Source organism: Salvia hispanica, chromosome 1 (assembly GCF_023119035.1).
Source record: "Salvia hispanica cultivar TCC Black 2014 chromosome 1, UniMelb_Shisp_WGS_1.0, whole genome shotgun sequence".
NCBI lineage: Eukaryota > Viridiplantae > Streptophyta > Magnoliopsida > Lamiales > Lamiaceae > Salvia > Salvia hispanica.
The window spans coordinates 23,705,686-23,723,364 of NC_062965.1; the positions used below are offsets into that span (position 1 = coordinate 23,705,686).

The following is a 17,679-nucleotide window of genomic DNA, read 5'->3' on the forward strand; positions in this document are numbered from 1 at the left end:
TTCATTCCATATATGATTCAATGTTTTGGGTGGATTTATTGGGTGTTTGGGCCTGCTTATATCTTTTTGGATTTAAGCAATAAATGGTCAATGTTTTGGGTGGATTTATAGGGCCGTTTGGGGCTGCTTAGATCTTTTTGATGGACTAGACTGTAGACTTTCTCATGTGTTTTGTATTGTAGAACTGATTTGCCTTTTGAGAACGTACATAAAAAAGTTTATAATGGAAATAGCAACAAAATCAACGTACATATAAATGGAAAACATTCTATCCAAAACTACTACAGAAGAAAAGCAACTGACGAATACCAAAAAACAAGAGCAAAAGAGGAGCACAAAATCAATGTCTCTATGTGAATTCCTTCCATCCTCTAATATCGCTCAAATTATTTCAAGAGACGCATAGACGTTGTCTCTTAGAATATAAATGGAATTAGAGCCTTCACATCTTTAGGAAAATCCTCAAATTTGGATTGATACCATCTTCTAGTGGCATAGCTCCTACCCATCAAATAAAAGGTTGTGCCCAAACCAACACAAACCGAAAAAACAGTTTGTGAAATGCAAGAAATCCCCAAAAATCCAATGATTTCGAATAAGTAGTGTGGGCATATCACTAGAGAGAAGAGGCCTCCTTGTGGGATTTTGTATTGTTTTTCACCTTTATTTCTCAATTTTGATAGAAGAAAATGGTGGTAGAAATTACCACCAATTCCCACCAAAAATAATGAGACTCCAATGTATTTGAGATCAATAGGTGGCTCTTGGAGTTGTATCATTAGTTGTTGAGTGTAGATCATGGTTGCCGAGGAGAGGAAGTAGCTCGTGGAGATAGCGAACATGGCTTCAATCTCCATCATCGCACTCATTTTGTGAACGAATAGAACCTATCGAAAAATTGAAAATGTATACTTCTTTAGTGAATGGACTATATATGTGATGTTTTCTTAATTGAAAATAATAATTCACGTAAATTATGTGTTGAACATGGAAAACATTTGAATATAAGTAAGAACAGAAGTAACTAGTTATAGTAGTAGCATAATTATTTTTTGGGACTGCAAGAGAGTCTTTTCATATTAATGTATATTTATGTGGTTCGTTGGTATAAATTCGAGATTATTAATTTACACAACCTACATGAAATATACCTAATTGTTTAACATATATTATGGTGGAGGCATGGAAATTAAAATACATGAAATGCCTTATTATTAAACACATACTATGGTGGATGCATGGAAATGAAAATAAATGAAATGCCTAATTATTAAACATATATATAGTGGAGGCAGGAATTGAAAATGAAGCCTATCTAGCTATTTGTTAGGAACTAGAACTTCCTATCTCAAATATTATTATTTACGCAACCTACATGAGATCCCTAATTATAATGTACCAGATAATTATAAAATATGAATGATTTAAGTCTGATTAAAATACTTTGAAAATCGTGTGTACAAAGCAAATCCAAGGAAATACTACTATTGGACAATCAACCAATGGCATAAAGATAAACAAACATAAATTGTAAATTGAATTGAATTGGACGGATTTTATATAAATCATTGTTAATATTAATTATTTTCCTGTATTAAATTGCAATAAATTAGGAGTATGATTTAAAAGGTTTTGATTCGAAAGATTTATGATAAACAGATAAAGTGACAGCATACAATAAAATAAATAAATCTCTTCCTAATTTCCAGATGTTTAATTTAAAATTATTGCAGAAGCGTAAACATCAATACGTTAACCAATTTAAAAATGAATTAGTAACGCTAACGCAATACGTTTATCCTTCCACAATAACTAAAAAAATAAACCTCGTTTAAATTAACATCTATATGTGTAAAACATTAATTCTATTGGATATTATACTCAAATCAAATTGGAAATAATCCCTGAATTCAAATAAATATTTCAAATTAAATGCTTAGTTATTACTAGATGCAATTTAGTAAGTGAAAATATAATTAAAAAATAAGATTAGTTAGATTTTATTCAAAATTTATTATATTAACCAATGTAACAGTGCATATGAATAAGCAAAAAAAAATGAAAAAAAAAAAATTACCTCGAGTAGTCGTTTGAAGAAATGCAGGATGATAGCCGCGCGGAGCAGTGCGAACCGCAGATCTCCGATGGGGAAGGCGAGGAGAGAGAAAAATCCAGCCAAAAACGCCGGCGAGTAGGCTCCGATCATTCCTAATTTGACGGAAACTTTAGGCTTCTCCTTCGTCGCGTCGTCCACGCGCAGCAGCTTCGAGTACTGCATATTCTTCCCGATCACCTCCATCCACCCACCGTTGATCATCGCCAGCAAACAGATCGCCGAAATCGCGGTTATCGCTGCGCTCGCCGGCGGCGGGTAGAGGAAATTCAGCAGCATTGAGAAGACCATCTCGGTGAGGCGATTTTGTGAAGGGAGGGAATTTGGAGAGTGTGTGATTTTTTTGGCTGAGGAGTGAAGTATTTATAGAGAAAAAAGAGAGATAGGTGTAATTGGAAAAGTAAGGCTATTGAATAAAAATACTAGTTTCAAGATATAAATTGGAAGAAGGAATGCATAGATTTAGTCTTTCGATGAATTTTACCGACGGATTATCGATGGCGACTGTTGTTGGTGAGTTGTCGTCTGTAAGCAAAGGTTGTGGAAGATTTACCGACGGGAATGCACTGGTAAATCATGTCCGTCGATAATTTTTTAAATTTGTTTTGCCAAATGCGTTGGTAAAATTGGTATATTGGTAATGTTGATGGAATATTTTGGGCTTTAACTTCGGAGTAAAGTTTGTTGGAGATCCGTCGTCAATTCGTCAGTAATGAAAGATGAATTGTATCCATTAGAGAATCGGTTGCTAATTGATCTTTGCTTTTTTAGTGAATATAGTACAATAGTATCGGTCCGGTAAAAGTGGCATATTAGTAGCTCGTGAGTAATGTAATTGGAACTTTTGGTGTGTTCAGTTCACGCCAAGGCCCATTAGAGATCCGTTGTTAATCCGTCATAATTAACAACGAATTATAACAGGTTGGAGAATCTTAGGGAATATCTTAATATGTTCCTAAATTACAAGAATGTTGAAATAGGGCCATACAATGCCCTTGAGTAAAAGAAATGTTGAGAGCAAAAACTGGCGAACAATAGAATAATACGTGTGTTGGTCTGATGGTATTGCGGTTAATGTATGATGCCAAAGGTCTTGAATTCGAATCCATCATAACGCATCCTTTAAATTTCTATTCATTTATATTTAAATCAATAAATGACAAAAGCAAAATGATCAATCAGAAATTCTTACATAAGAAAAATAATGGACGAACAAATCTAACATATACTCATATCTCAAAATATAAAAGGAATCAAAGCCTTCACATCTTTAGGAAAATCCTCAAATTTGGATTGATACCATCTTCTAGTGGCATAACTCCTACCCATCAAATAAAAGGTTGTACTGAGACCAACACTAACCGAAAAAACTGTCTGTGAAATGCAAGAAATTCCCCAAAATCCAATGATTTCGAATAAATAGTGGGGGCATATCACTAGAGAGAAGAGGCCATCTTGTGGAATTTTGTACTGTTTTTCACCTTTGCTTCTCAATTTTGATAGAAGAAAATGGTGGTAGAAATTCCCACCAATTCCCACTAAAAATAATGCCACTCCTATGTATTTGAGATCGATAGAAGGCTCTTGGAGTTGTAGCATTAGTTGTTGATTGTAGATCATGGTTGCCGAGGAGAGGAAGTAGCCCGTGGAGATGACGAACATGGCTTCGGTTTCCATCATTGAACTGTATTTGTGAACGAATAGAACCTATCGGAGAATTGAAAATAGTTCTTTAAACAAACTTATAGATTTCAAGAGTTTTCGAAACTGAATAGAATAATGATGTGCCGTGTGCGGACGTATGTGCAATGGTAGAAGCCATGCTAACTTAATTAGTATACTTAGTAATAATTAATTAGTGCTAATTAGTGTTAACTAGAATATAATCTTGATTAGAGTTAATTTATGTGGTTGGTAAGTATAGTTATAAATTCAAACGTTATATCTCAATTATTAAGAACATGTATGCACAAGAATTCATCTTTTGTATTGCTTAGGAAATAGTAGGAAGTTTCTATCTCCAAAACACACATTCCAAAAATTTGTCCTCCGTCATTTATTTTTGTAATACTCCAAAGTATATTTACTGTATTAGCCGTTTCCAAAGTTTATTTTAGGTGGTTTTGGACCCGTGATGTGCAATACATTTTTACATTATGTTTTTTAATTTTCATGTCGACATAAAATATTTCAATAGCCATGTCTTTAAATATGATAGTGCAAATTAATTTTGAATTTGTGATGCCTCTTACTATAATACTATAGACTCAATTTAGCTGTATTACTTTGACTTATAATGAGCCTATCATTTTTATACATTAATTTAGTGAGAATAAAATTTAAGTCACAAATTTTAATCAATTTCGATGAATCTCATAAAGCTTAAAAACGAAACATTAAATCACAAAATTACAAATTTTTCTAATCCTTACATATATAAATAAGTGGTCTTTTGTTGAGAGTGCAGACTATTAAATAATATCATTTTAAACATCCCAAAAGATCTCATTTTGTACACAATAAGAAAGTTGAGAAAAATTAAATTTTTATATCATTTCCAAACATTGTGGGATCAATCAAAATTTAATCAAATTTTATAATTTAAATGATTATTATATTATGATTATATAATATAATATAATAAACTAGTGAAATAAGACTTGTGAAACAAAACAAAATGTTAAATTTAGAAGTTTAATAGCATATCAAATTGCAAAATTGTAATTGTAGCAATATATAAAAAGAGGATTTATTTGGTACCTCAACGAGTCGCTTGAAGAAATGTGTGGTGATAGCACCACGGAGCAGTGTGAACCGCAGATCTCCGAGAGGTAAGGCGACGAGAGAGACAACTCCGGCCAAAAACGCCGGCGTGTAGACTGCGATCATCCCTACTTTTCCGGAAACTCTAGGCTTCTCCTTCGCCTTGTCGTCGTCCAAGCGCAGCAGCTTCGAGTACTGCATATTCTTCCCCTTCGCCTCCATCCACCCCGCGTTGCTCATCGACAGCACATTGATCACCGACATCGCCGTTATCACCACGCTCACCGGCGGCGGGTACAGGAACTTCAGCAGCACAGACACCAACATCGCGGCGGCGAATTTGTGTGGAATTTGGAGAGAGTGATGGATATTGTTTGATCTATTTGGCTATGGAGAATGTTTATGGTGAGAGAGAGTGGTATATGTGGGCAAAGCAAAGCCATACGATTACTACCTACATTTTTTTGTGTTTTTTATTTTATTTGTGGAATTATGAAAATGATGTGGTGACATTTTTAGATATGAATGTGGTGCAACTTTTCTAGTGTTTTGCATAAAAAATAGTCACAAAGATTGGGAGCTATAGAGAACTAGATGTGCTTGGAGTCACGGCAGGGGATCCAAACCCGAACTAGATACCTATGTTAATGTAAAACCGGAAAAATTCGAGTTTTAGGAAGTACTTTGTTCGTATTGTAAAGATAAGTGATTGATATACTGTGAATAACTAAAACACAAATTCAGAGAGATTAATTCAATTGATAAGTAACTGCTCAAAATTGTGCCCCATGGCTTCAAAATCACTTACCATAGTATCCTAAAGGAAAACAATGCAAGTCAAGTAAAGCCAACAACTGAAAGCAAGTGCAGTTTCCACCCCCGATTTCTGGCACGATCGAGCCTATCAAAAAACGACAGTGTCAGTTGCAAAGCCCGTAATCAAAATTCGACAAAAATATCGAGAAACTTAGTGAGAAACCATCACAGATATGATCACCAATAATATGTTATTAGTTTGGATAGCAAGGGGTACCTGTTGGGAGAGATTGCTTCGGCTTCTCAGAGTCGAATGCGTAAAGATACTTGGAGCAACGAATCTTGAGCTTTGCAACATCCTTGCTCCCCTTTATTTACACAGAGCATGCGCCCTTCCTTCTAGCAGCGACAAGGAAGTCCTTGATTTCATGGATTTGCTTAGGCTGGAAATCACAAACAAGAATCTGTAACGATGTAAACTAGCAATGATCAAAACATGAATCTATTTATGTGACATTGGCATAAATTTTGGCTCTCAAATCTCTACCATCAAAAAATCACAATCAAGAGTGTGTCTAGCTAGCTCTCTTTCCCAGAACCACGAGCTCAAGCCAATGCACTGTTGAGCAATCCGTACAGCCTACTCATGCCATTTTCAACGTTGCTCAACAATTTCCTTTAACTCTTTAAGGCTAAAACAAGGAGCCTTCTGAATTCCCCTCTCTCTCATCATCTCCTTAACCCTAGCAACATCTTCCCACTTCCCTGCTGCAGCATAAACATTAACCAGAATATTGTAACCGGAGAAGCTATGAGGATCTTGCTCGATCAAGTCTTTGGCTATCTGCTCTCCCATCGCCATGTCCCCTTCAAAACGACATGAGGCAAACAGCCCCGCCCACGTTGAGGATTCTTGCGACATCCCCTCATCAATCGGAATGTTCTTCAAAACACTCACTGCCTCCTCCGTTAGACCTACGTTGGCCATCAGATTAGCCAAGCACCAGTAGTGACCAAAATTAGGTTTGATGCCGAAATCATCGGTCATCTGGGAGAAGTAATTTCTCCCATCTTCCAACAACCCTAGGCGCGCACAAGCGCATAAAACTCCAATGAAGGTAAGTTCATCTGCAGCTAACCTATCGTTTCCCCTAATTTCAACTAGCATTTCTGCGAATAGACCAAGTCCCTCAACTGGATTGCCGTGAATGCAGTGCCCTAAAATTATTGCATTCCAAGAAACAGAATTCTTCCCCGGCATCCTCTCAAAAACCAGTCGAGCCGAATTGACCTTACCACATTTGCTATACATATCAATCATAGCTGTATCTATAATCAAACTCAAACTCAAACTCGAAAAGGACCTAATGAGAAATCCATGAACAGATCTCCCTTCCTTCAATCTATTAGACCTCCCACAAGCAGTGATCACTTGCACCATGGTAGTGTCATTACTCCTTACATATTGCCCCATCATTTCTCTGAACAATTTCAACGAATTCCCCGGACTCCGAAGCTTCAAATACCCGGTAATCACAATGTTCCACGAGACCACATTTCTCTCAGGCATTTCATCGAACAGCTTATGCGCTAATCCCATTTCACCAGCCTTCGCAAAACCATCAATCACAGTGTTCCATGAAACTAAATCTCTAACAACCATTTCCACAAACAGTTTGTGCGCGACATCCATAACCCCACAACAAGCATAGAAATGAATCAACGAATTCTGCACCGGTAAAACACTGTCAAAACCCAATTTCACAATGTGCCCATGGCACATTCGGCCCGAGCTCAAACACCCCGATTTCGCGCAGGCACTGATCAACGGCGGAAACGTGAATCCATTGGGGTAGAATCCACCTACTCTCAGCATCTCCACATAGAAGACCACAGCTTTCTCATAATAGCTGCTGCAGGAATACTGTTTTATAACGGTGTTGACGCAAAATGCATCGGGAGATTCAACGCGCTTGAAAATCAGTAGCGTGTAGCACAAATCGTTGATCAAATTCGACGAGAGCTTCAGGAGGCGGCCGGCGAAGGAGGAGTCGCGGAAGAGGCCGGATGTTATCAAGTGCGATTGGATTTGGAAGAGATGGATTGAGGTCTTGCAGCATTGGAGCAAATGGAGAGCTCTGCTTGCGACGGAATGAGAAGCGTTGGTTTCCGAATTGGGAGAGAGGGGTGAAGAGGAGAATGGTTTGAATGGATTCGAGTGGAGGAGGAGAAGGTTTCTGAAACTGAGGAGTCTTGCCATGCATCGAGATGCTTGGATTGAGGTGGAGCTGCGCTGCTTCGTTTATTGAAACGGCGGAAATTACCATCGAAACATGGAGAATTGACGATGCGATGCGCCAATTGATGCTGAAGGAGAAATTGGATTCTGCAAAAAGAGAGAATTTTGTTGAAGATGGAGGCGCCATGGTTATGGAGGTTTCTTCCCAGATTAGTAATGGGCCGATTTTAATTGGGCTAAATATGGTCAAAAATTAGATAATGGATTATGGAGAATTGCAAATGGGCCGAGATCTTTTTTTAATATTATGATGAGCAAAATATCTTAACATAATTGTTTTACGGAATGAAAAAAATAATCAAGTATGTTCGTTATTAATTTATTAAAAATAAAATATTTCTATATCTATATTTTATATAAGAGGGAAAAGCTAGAAGAGGTAGTTGTCCACGTTGAAGAGGAGGGACTGAGGATGCGACGAGAAGTTTGGGTGAGATAAGTACTAGAAGTTATTTATAATATTTTTTTTATTTAAATATTTAGATATTATTTTTTCGTAAAAAGAAATTGTTCCGTCATGTAGTCATTCTTTGATTTCTGTAATCACATGGGATGTCCTTGTGATAGAAAATGACTTGTCATGTAGTTATACTTTGATTTTCGTGATCACATGGGTTGTCATTGGATTTCACCACCACTTGTATAGAAAATGACTTGTCGTGTAGTCATACTTTGATTTTCGTGATCACATGGGTGGTCATTGTATTCCATCACCACTTGTGATAGAAAATGACTTGTCGTGTAGTCATACTTTGATTTTCGTGATCACATGGGTTGTTATTGGATTCCACCGCCACTTGTGATAGTTAATGACTTGTCATTTAGTGATTCTTTGATTTTCTTGATCACATGGATGTCATTAGATTCTTCCACCACGTATGAGCACAATTCTTCTATTCATGCTTTGATTGAAGGGCTTACCCGCTGGAGCGATGGCTTGGCCGGTCCCGGAACCTCCATACCCATGGTCGCCCTCCGCCGCGGCGCCCCAGCGCCACGACTTCAAATGCGAAATGTTCAAAGTTGAGAAGCTGCGTCGCCAGATTTGGGAAAGAAGATGAAGGAAAATGGGTTTGAAGTTTGAACTCATGTTGGAGTATTAATTTCCTATTGGGCCTTAAATTTTATATACTATTGGGATGTTTTTATTGAATATTACGATAATAAAACAAGCCTAAGTTTAAACAATTAAACACATAAACAGTAAAACCCAACAATTAAATCCCACATGCTATGCAGCCGAGCATTAATTCTTTTTCACAATTTTTGATTTCTTCTTTTAATTTACTTTTTTTTCTCATTTTATTTTCCTTTTTAATCATGAGTAGGACACTTGTAACCAAATTGTCCAAATTTTAATTCTTAAAAGAATATACAGTTTGCACACTCTATATTTTCAACATCCTTACCTTAAATTTAAAATTTCATAGATAAAATATTTTGAGTACAAACATGATCTAATCATCAATTTCATAGATTTTGTAATTTGAATTATTTTTAGTTATTTGAAAAAAACATAAAATCCAATTAAAACATACCTAAATAAAATACATCTTGGCTTAACTTTTTATTTTAATATTTCTCTTATAGATACATTAGTTTATTTTCGGATATCGAATAAAATATTAGGTTTGCTAAATTTGATTGCATATTTTTATTCAAAAAAAATTTGAATGAACAATAAATCAAACTGTATAGTATATCAATAAATTAATTTTTTTAATATTAATGTTATTTTAAATAATATTATTTTTTATTAAATTTTAGCACCGGCTAATTTATATTTCTGGTTCCGTCCCTGACATAAGCAACAAAAATTAAAAGTTACATACTAAGCAACGGAAATGGAAGATTACATACTAAGCAACAGAAGTTGAAAGTTACTCCCTCCGTCCACGATTAAGAGTCTCATTTCTAAATGGCGCGGGTTTTAAGAAATGTTAAGAAAAGTGGGTGGAAGAAAGTTAGTGGAATAGGGGTCCCACTTGTATATGTTAGTTTTAAATGATATGTGAGTTAAATGAGTTAGTGGAATGTGGGGTCTCTTTACCATTCATGGTAATTATGAACCGGGACTCTTATTCGTGGACTGACCAAAATGGAAAAACGGGACTCTTATTCGTGGACGGAGGGAGTACATACTAAGAAACATACATTGGAAACAGATAAATTACGATTGCTTCCCAAACAATTCTTCTATTAGATTGCGTTTCAGATCTTCTTCTTCTGGGGTTAAGTCCCTCCTAGCCATCAGCGGAATAAGGATAGCTGCTTTGATGTTTCATTCCTGAATATCACTAGCTGCCTTGATCTTCCGTTCCTGAATATCACATTCCATTTCACATGTGACTCTCATTCACACAGTGCTGCAATGAAATCATTAGGGATTGTATATGATGGTGTTGTTGCAACTTCTTTGCCTTTTCTTTTAGCCTAAGCCTTAGCTTGATCTCTTCCGATAGGACGTTGCAATGTTGAAGAACGACTCCCACAACTTTCTTCGAGACTATCTTCGTCTGGCTGGAAACACGTTAATCGGTGCTATTCAATTTCAATTCTCACTTTGGATTGTGTCTCATCACCTTCTCAAACACCTTATGGTGTGTAAATTTGCTCTTACCATACATGTGTTGAGCGGTTTTCTCAATGTCCTCTTTAGACTGGCTACTCGTAGCTCGATCATGCGCATGTTTGTATGCACCAACCTACTTTGTGACATTTGTGTTGAGTCATTTGTAGCGTTGTCTCAATGACTCTGAACTTCTTTGTTGTCTCATTCCTGGATTTTATTTTCTTGTTTGCTCATATAGATCAATAACATTTTGCCATAGATGGACACTAGTTTGGTTGGTGCTAACAATTGCATTCACGCTCACGAAACACCAAGCAGACATTAATGTCATGTATTCTTGCTCACTCCAACCATGTGGAGTGTTTGAAGCACTCAAGTTGGTTTGTAATATGCCTTGGCTTGAATATTGGTTTTGAAATGAACTTTGAAATTGATCAGAATTCGAAAAATCATCAAAACTAGGGAAATAATCTTGAGAAGGATTGAAATTTTGGGAAGGGTTGAAGTTTTGGGAAGGATAGAAATTTGAGGAATCGGAGAATATATTATTCTCATCATCCTCCATAGTTAGCAACAAAAGAAATTAAAAAATATGAAATTTTATAAACAAGAAGAATTATAGTGATATTTTTTGTATGCAAAACTATAGCAAATGTGGCCACTATTTATAGAGGAAGAAAAATTGAATTTTGATATGACTTATAATTTTTAATATAATAGTATATATTAAAGATATATTAATTATAAAAAAAATAATATCAAATAAAAATGGCAAATCTCATTGGCTGAGTGGTAAAATGAGAGGAAAGACTGTTCGACCTGTGTAACCTAATTAACCGACCTATGTCAAAGAGAGAGAGACTGCATGGATTGATTTTATTTATTTTTTAAATGCAATAATGATGTTGCGGTCGATCGTGCCGCACTGGCAAAGTTGGTCTAAAGAAGAGGGCTTGAACTCGACACCTCATACATTGATGTCTAAGCTCCTTGCCGCTTGGACAAAGGCTCTTGACCCACTTTCCTTTTTAGTTTCACGTTTTCATTTATAGAAAAAAGTTTTCTTTCATGCTAATATAAATACAGTATTATATTATCTCTCCACTTAATACATAATATAAAATATCCTAAAATCTCGTTTCGTCCCATAAGGGTGGCCTCTTTTATGGATGGATGAGTACTACTTTATTCATCGAAGTTCAAATCACTGTGATAAACGGTAAGTTAACGTACTAAGTACTACTATTAATTATCTTTAGATTAAGAAAAGGTGATAAGTGATGGTTGATGGGGTCAACTTCTCAATATGATACTCCAAAGTCCAAAGCATATCCTAAATAATATTCCCTCAACCGTATCACATGGGGCATGGCTTTTTCTTTTCCACAAGTTGCAAAGAAAATTGTGGAGTACTGATTCATGCTTTTGACTAAAATTCAAATTTCAAACAGCTAAGCATCATCCTTAATTGGTGGAAGAATCTCTTGGAGACTGAGAATAAAATAATGCTAAAGATGTTAGCCAAAATTAATGTAGCAGACATTATTCCAGAAATAAATAATTAAATAATTGAATTATGAAGAAGATTCTAGATGTCCTTATCTTATCAAAATAGCCAGGCTGCTTATCAAGTTAGGCACTTTGTTTTGTCAACAATTAGGATTTATGAATTTGTGCATTAAATGTCACGTCTTACTCACTTTTTTTTTCTCCTTTTGACACCTAATTTGAATATAAATCCATGTAGTATACTTTGGAAATACAACGGAATTACCAATTTTTGCATTAATTATTGATTAACCTATTAAAACGAAAAAATTGTATGAGAATCCTATAAACATTTTGATTTAAGTATAAAGATCTAAGAATGTGTTTTGCCATTTTTTTTATTAATCCCTTGTGTTTTGAAGATAATTACATTATTTCTTCTATCCACTATTAGTGTCCTACATTATTATTTTGCCATATCCATTTAAAGTAAATACTAAATAAAAATGAGAATCACGTACATATTTTTTAAATTTATGATAAGTCAAAATTGGCATTTAATTCGAGATAATATCAAGGTGTGACTTTTAATCCCAGATTGATCTAATATTTATTATCAAATGCCTAGTAATTTATCATTTCCAAATCTGAAGTCTCAATTTCATAAACAAAAGAGATAGGTATGTAAATCCCAAGTAACAATTTCATAAACAAAAGAGACCATTTGAAGATGAAACGCAAACTTCTGATATCCTTCGTTCAATATGTCTAAAGTTCGAGTAATTATTGACATTAAAAAACTACAACTCGAAATAGAACTCTCTCAAGCACATACATTTTGAAAGTCTCAAGATTAATATATAAAAAAAAGAAAAACAAGAAATTTTGGTCTCGAGTTCGAATACACTGTGACACAAGTCTTTCGTTGCCGAAAAATGAGAAGCAAGAGAGTATCAAACAAAGTTTCTCCTTTATTCCATCAAACCTCAGATTACCAAAAAACAATACAAAGGCATGGAAAATTAGAAGACACTCAACACCTAAATCAGATTTAGATGCATACATTATTCATTTATTTGCCACAAACTATTCTCAAATCTCTCACCACTAGAGGAAATAGTATGATCCAAAACCACCACTCATCCAAAACAAAGAGATGATCTGCCATTAATTTGCCTCTGATGAAAAAGGGTGAGAGATTCATCTTCTAAGCCGCATAACATACAGTAGAACTTAGATAGTAGTATTATTATTCCTCTGCTTCACCATGATGTTTCCGACCACCGCCGCCGGGCTGGCCCCCGCCGCCTCTATGTACAGCTCCGGTGATCGTATTTATCCATTGGTGCAGCAGCAGCAGAAGTGAATTAGGTTAATTCCGCCATTGATGACATCTCTCCTCCGTTTATGATCCACGGATGCCCTAAAATTAGCAATCAAGATGAAAATTAAACTCAAAATTGACATATTGAACAGATCTATAATGTAGAGAGATAATACTCACTGAGGACTTGCTCAGCCGAGAGCCTTCTAGAAGGATCTCTACAGATCATCTTCCTCAACAGATCCTTGGCCTCCGGCGACACGGAACGGAAAATCTTCGGCGGAAACCTCAAATTCCCCCGAAGCACCGCCTCAAACGTCTCCGCCGCGCCATCGCCGTAGAACGGAGGCACGCCGGCCAACATTATGTACAAAATCACGCCGGCGCTCCACACATCCACCTTCTCATCGTAATCCCTCCCCATCAGCACCTCCGGCGCGACGTAATACGGCGTTCCAACCACGCCGCTCATCTCGGAGACGTCGAACAGCTCCGCCGATCCGAAATCGGCGAGCTTCAGCCGGCCTCTGGAATCGAACAGGATGTTGTCCGGCTTGATATCCCTGTGCGCGACCCCCATCCGGTGGCAGAACGAGACCGCCGCCATCAATTGGCGCAGAATCGCGGCGGCGTCGGGCTCGGAGAGGCGATCGCCGGACGAGATCCGGTCGAATAGATCGCCGCCGTCGCAGAGATCGGTGACGAGGTGGATGTAGTCGTCGTCCTCGTAGACGTCGTGGAGGCGGAGGATGCTAGGGCACGCGGAGAGGAGGTGGAGAATCTTCGGCTCCGCGTCGAGGCAGCGGCGGTCGGCGTCGTCGGTGAGAGAGTGCTTGTAGATCGATTTGCAGGCGAAGGAATCGGAGGAGGCGGTGGAGAAACAGCGGTAAACGACGCCGAATCGGCCGCGGCCGAGCTCTTCGCAGAGTTGGTAGTGTTGTTTGAGGCTCTCGCACATGATATTCTAGGAAGTTAGCTCAGTGTTTTGGGGAAATAAGAGAGGTTTGGGGTATATTTATAGAGGGAGGAATCAGAGGAAGCAGAGAGCATTTTGTTTAGAGAAAAGGAATATTCCAATCAGAATATTTACTGCATATACTCCACATTATATTCGCTAATAGTAATATATTTCGATAAACATAATAGAGTTTAAATAATAAATTATTTAAGTTTTCACCTTTAAATAGCACTTCACATAATATACACAATACTAATGTTAATATAATAATGATTAGATCGTAAATCTATATAATTAATAGTATCTTATTGATATTTATTTGCTACTATAATTCAAAATATCTATAATATGTTTAAAAAAACATTACTTAGGTTAGTCAATATATATACTGCTTTTTTCTGCACTAAATTTATTCCAAAAGTACTTATTATATTTTATTAGTACTACTAATTTACTACTCCTGAATCCGAGAAATTTCCTAGAGAGGAAAAGTCTCAATACTTGTCAATTTTGTTTTTGTTTCGTTATAAATCACACCAATATTTGATTTTTATAAATATATCCTAACACGTAAAAATTATAAATAAAACATGTCTTATTATCAAAAAATTTTAATAAAATAATGGTTGTGGTAAATTGGATGACTCAAACCTTAGAAAAAAAGTCGTACAAAACACAATGTATGTTTCAACGTGAGAATAAAATTAAACTTTAGAATTTTAATTTGGAGATATACAATTCATAGCTTAAATCATATGTATATGTAATGTCGAAGGATCGAGGGTTGTTGACAGAATCCACGGCAATCCACGAGTAATTGAAAAATTACTTGAATTCAGTAATTGAATCTAGAAGGATCGAGGGTGATTGACAGACTCCACGCCTGTATGCAAGGAATTGAATAATTACTTAAATTCGGTAAATTCGGTAACTGGATCTATAGCCGACTCTATGCTACAAGCCTACAACCGTACAACGGTTTTGTTCCAAGTCCTAACCCTTCAAAATGACTGTTGCATTGCTTTTGCTTTCGTTATCCACAAATACATTTTTATGAATTTGTCATTATGTGGACTTATAAATATTGAAGTGACACGATAGCTTACATATCATCTATAATAAATTATAAAACTCTCTCTTCAAAAAAGAGATGCGCACCACGGCACCAAAATATTACTTTAACATGCATGATTAATTTCGTAAACCATTAATTATTTAGGTTGGATCTAGGTTCGTATTATCTTAAAGTTTTGGATTATAAAATTGTATAATTGTACTTAATTAAAAAAAACGATAAAAGTGACTTGTGATTAGTACTTAAATAAGAGACAAAGAAAAAAATCGACAGTGTGGTTGGCGTGTGAAGTAGCGTATGCAACTACTCATAAATGATAGTGACGAAATTGTTTTTGTATTTCTAATTTGTTTGGATTTTTTATAGCTAATTTAAAAAAAAATGTTACCACATAAATTATTTTTCACTTAAATATAAATATAAGGGTTGAATTGTTACATAAATATTTGATTATAACTTTACAGCATAATAATTATCATTTAAATCAATCTCATAACTTAACTATAATTACTTAAATAGCAATTGTTATAACAAGATTAATAATAAGCGGTGGAGATTTGAAACAATGTCATTTCCAATATTTTAATTAAATTAAAATTTCTTTTCTTAATATGGATTATCAATCTCCAATTTCAGAACTTTCATTGTTTGGTGTTTGTAATCGTGACTCCCCATTGGAGTTCGCAACTGACCACTGACCACTACATAGAAGTTTGATTGACATCGTAACTTCTTGACCATAGTTCAGACATATATTCACATAATTTAGTATTTACGATTTAATTTTTTTCTTTGCGACATTTGCATATTTTATAAAAAGTTATATATGGTTTACTTCGAAGGATTTGAACAACGAAAAGTAAACCAAAATCAAGGGACAATAAACACGTTTATTTTAGTTTTATTCTGAAGTTTGGTTGTTGATGTTGTAGGCATGCTATTGTAGAATGTCAAATTTTGAAGTATTATTGATAAAAGAATTTCATTTATGTAACACTATATATATACACACACATATATTAACATGCATTATGAGTGTCGGTAATTTTATCTAGCCAATTTGAATGAAACTACCTCTTCTAAATAAAGGCTGAGGAAGTTGGGATTGATAATATATTACCGAAAATTATACTATTTGACTATAATAGTTATATATGCAATTCTATTATTGGCCTTAAAATAGTAATTAATTTTTCAACGGTCAGTGTATATTAATCCATATGTCATCGATTTAAGCTCAAATACATAAGATATTATAATAATTTACACTTAATAAAATATTCCAAAATTCTTATTAATAAAACAAAGTAATAATTGATTGACAAACTGTATTAGATGGTCCACAGTCCACTTATTTGGTCCTTCGTATAATAATTAATTTGATGATGATAAAATGCACGTTGTAATAAGACTAAACTATTATTGCTACCTAATTAAACTACTATCAACAATTTTTTGCCACACTCATTTAATTATTATCATGTTTATTGTGAGATGATTGAAGGGTTGGTTATTTTTATAATTGCCTTAGAAAATGAGTGAATTTAAAATATTGACGTTATGAAGTACTAGTATAAACTACAAACTACAAAGTGTATTGAAATACTATCATCTTAAAAAGTTACTAAAACAGTAACGGATTAATAGAGAATCACTGACTTTTTTTATACAATTATATTATAAATACAAATTTTGTGAAATATGTATCATGGTCTTGAAATCATATAATCTCAATGAAAAGAACATCCCTATATATCAAGTTTTTATATTTGTTGAGCAACATTTTTCCTCTGTTAATATGACATTATCGAGGAAAACAATGTTCGATAGTCTCTAGGAATGTAAGCTCCAATTTTTTGCTCGCAAGTGCTCCCTGATATGGACATTTTCTAGGCGAATAATTGGATGATGCTCTCTAATTTATGCTCGACATTCGACATTTTTTAATAGTGTTTCTGGTTTACCTGCAAATTTTACCATATACATACAATTGATTGGTTCAAATCTAAAATCATAATTTGATGCCATTTTAATGCTATTGGATGATATACAATTAATCTTCCAAGAATCAAAAGCATGACATTTAATTTATTAGTTGTTTCAAGGAATAATTTTAACCACTAGTACTTAATTTTGATTAATCAATTTATGATAATGGGCCGAAACATTTGAACATCAACATGGACCTAAAATCGCCCCATTTAATAGCATTTGTAAATTGTACAGCTAGCAAGTGACCATACCCTACATGCTTACTGGCTTACAAATGTAAATCTCAAAATTGAAATAACTATTCATGAATTGAATTCAAAAATTCAAATACTATGCATT

General features: G+C 35.1%; 4 protein-coding genes across 5 annotated transcripts; all 4 read right to left on the minus strand.

The window, feature by feature from the left end:
- Positions 1–252: 252 nt before the first annotated feature.
- LOC125200886 (very-long-chain enoyl-CoA reductase-like) lies at positions 253–2,404 on the minus strand. Its single transcript, XM_048098708.1, has 2 exons — positions 2,078–2,404; positions 253–887 (listed from the first exon to the last, which is right to left on the minus strand). The coding sequence occupies exons 1-2, from the start codon at positions 2,402–2,404 to the stop codon at positions 417–419; spliced, it is 798 nt and encodes a 265-aa protein (XP_047954665.1). The 3' UTR covers positions 253–416.
- An 827-nt stretch (positions 2,405–3,231) lies between these two features.
- LOC125201368 (3-oxo-5-alpha-steroid 4-dehydrogenase 2-like) lies at positions 3,232–5,210 on the minus strand. The gene is made up of 2 exons (XM_048099447.1): positions 4,874–5,210; positions 3,232–3,820 (listed from the first exon to the last, which is right to left on the minus strand). The coding sequence occupies exons 1-2, from the start codon at positions 5,201–5,203 to the stop codon at positions 3,350–3,352; spliced, it is 801 nt and encodes a 266-aa protein (XP_047955404.1). The 5' UTR covers positions 5,204–5,210; the 3' UTR covers positions 3,232–3,349.
- A 310-nt stretch (positions 5,211–5,520) lies between these two features.
- On the minus strand, positions 5,521–8,009 carry LOC125201367 (pentatricopeptide repeat-containing protein At3g51320). 2 transcript variants are annotated; one of them, XM_048099446.1, is made up of 3 exons: positions 6,180–8,009; positions 5,910–6,075; positions 5,521–5,777 (listed from the first exon to the last, which is right to left on the minus strand). In XM_048099446.1, exon 1 carries the CDS (start codon positions 7,890–7,892, stop codon positions 6,288–6,290), a length of 1,605 nt encoding a protein of 534 aa, XP_047955403.1. In that variant the 5' UTR covers positions 7,893–8,009; the 3' UTR covers positions 5,521–5,777; positions 5,910–6,075; positions 6,180–6,287. The 2 variants fall into 2 exon arrangements, with proteins under 2 accessions (XP_047955403.1, XP_047955402.1); XM_048099445.1 differs by having other exon boundaries at positions 5,910–6,096.
- Positions 8,010–12,942: 4,933 nt separating this feature from the next.
- Positions 12,943–14,310, minus strand: LOC125202570 (phosphoenolpyruvate carboxylase kinase 2-like). The gene is made up of 2 exons (XM_048100993.1): positions 13,496–14,310; positions 12,943–13,414 (listed from the first exon to the last, which is right to left on the minus strand). The coding sequence occupies exons 1-2, from the start codon at positions 14,271–14,273 to the stop codon at positions 13,359–13,361; spliced, it is 834 nt and encodes a 277-aa protein (XP_047956950.1). The 5' UTR covers positions 14,274–14,310; the 3' UTR covers positions 12,943–13,358.
- Between the last annotated feature and the right edge of the window lie 3,369 nt (positions 14,311–17,679).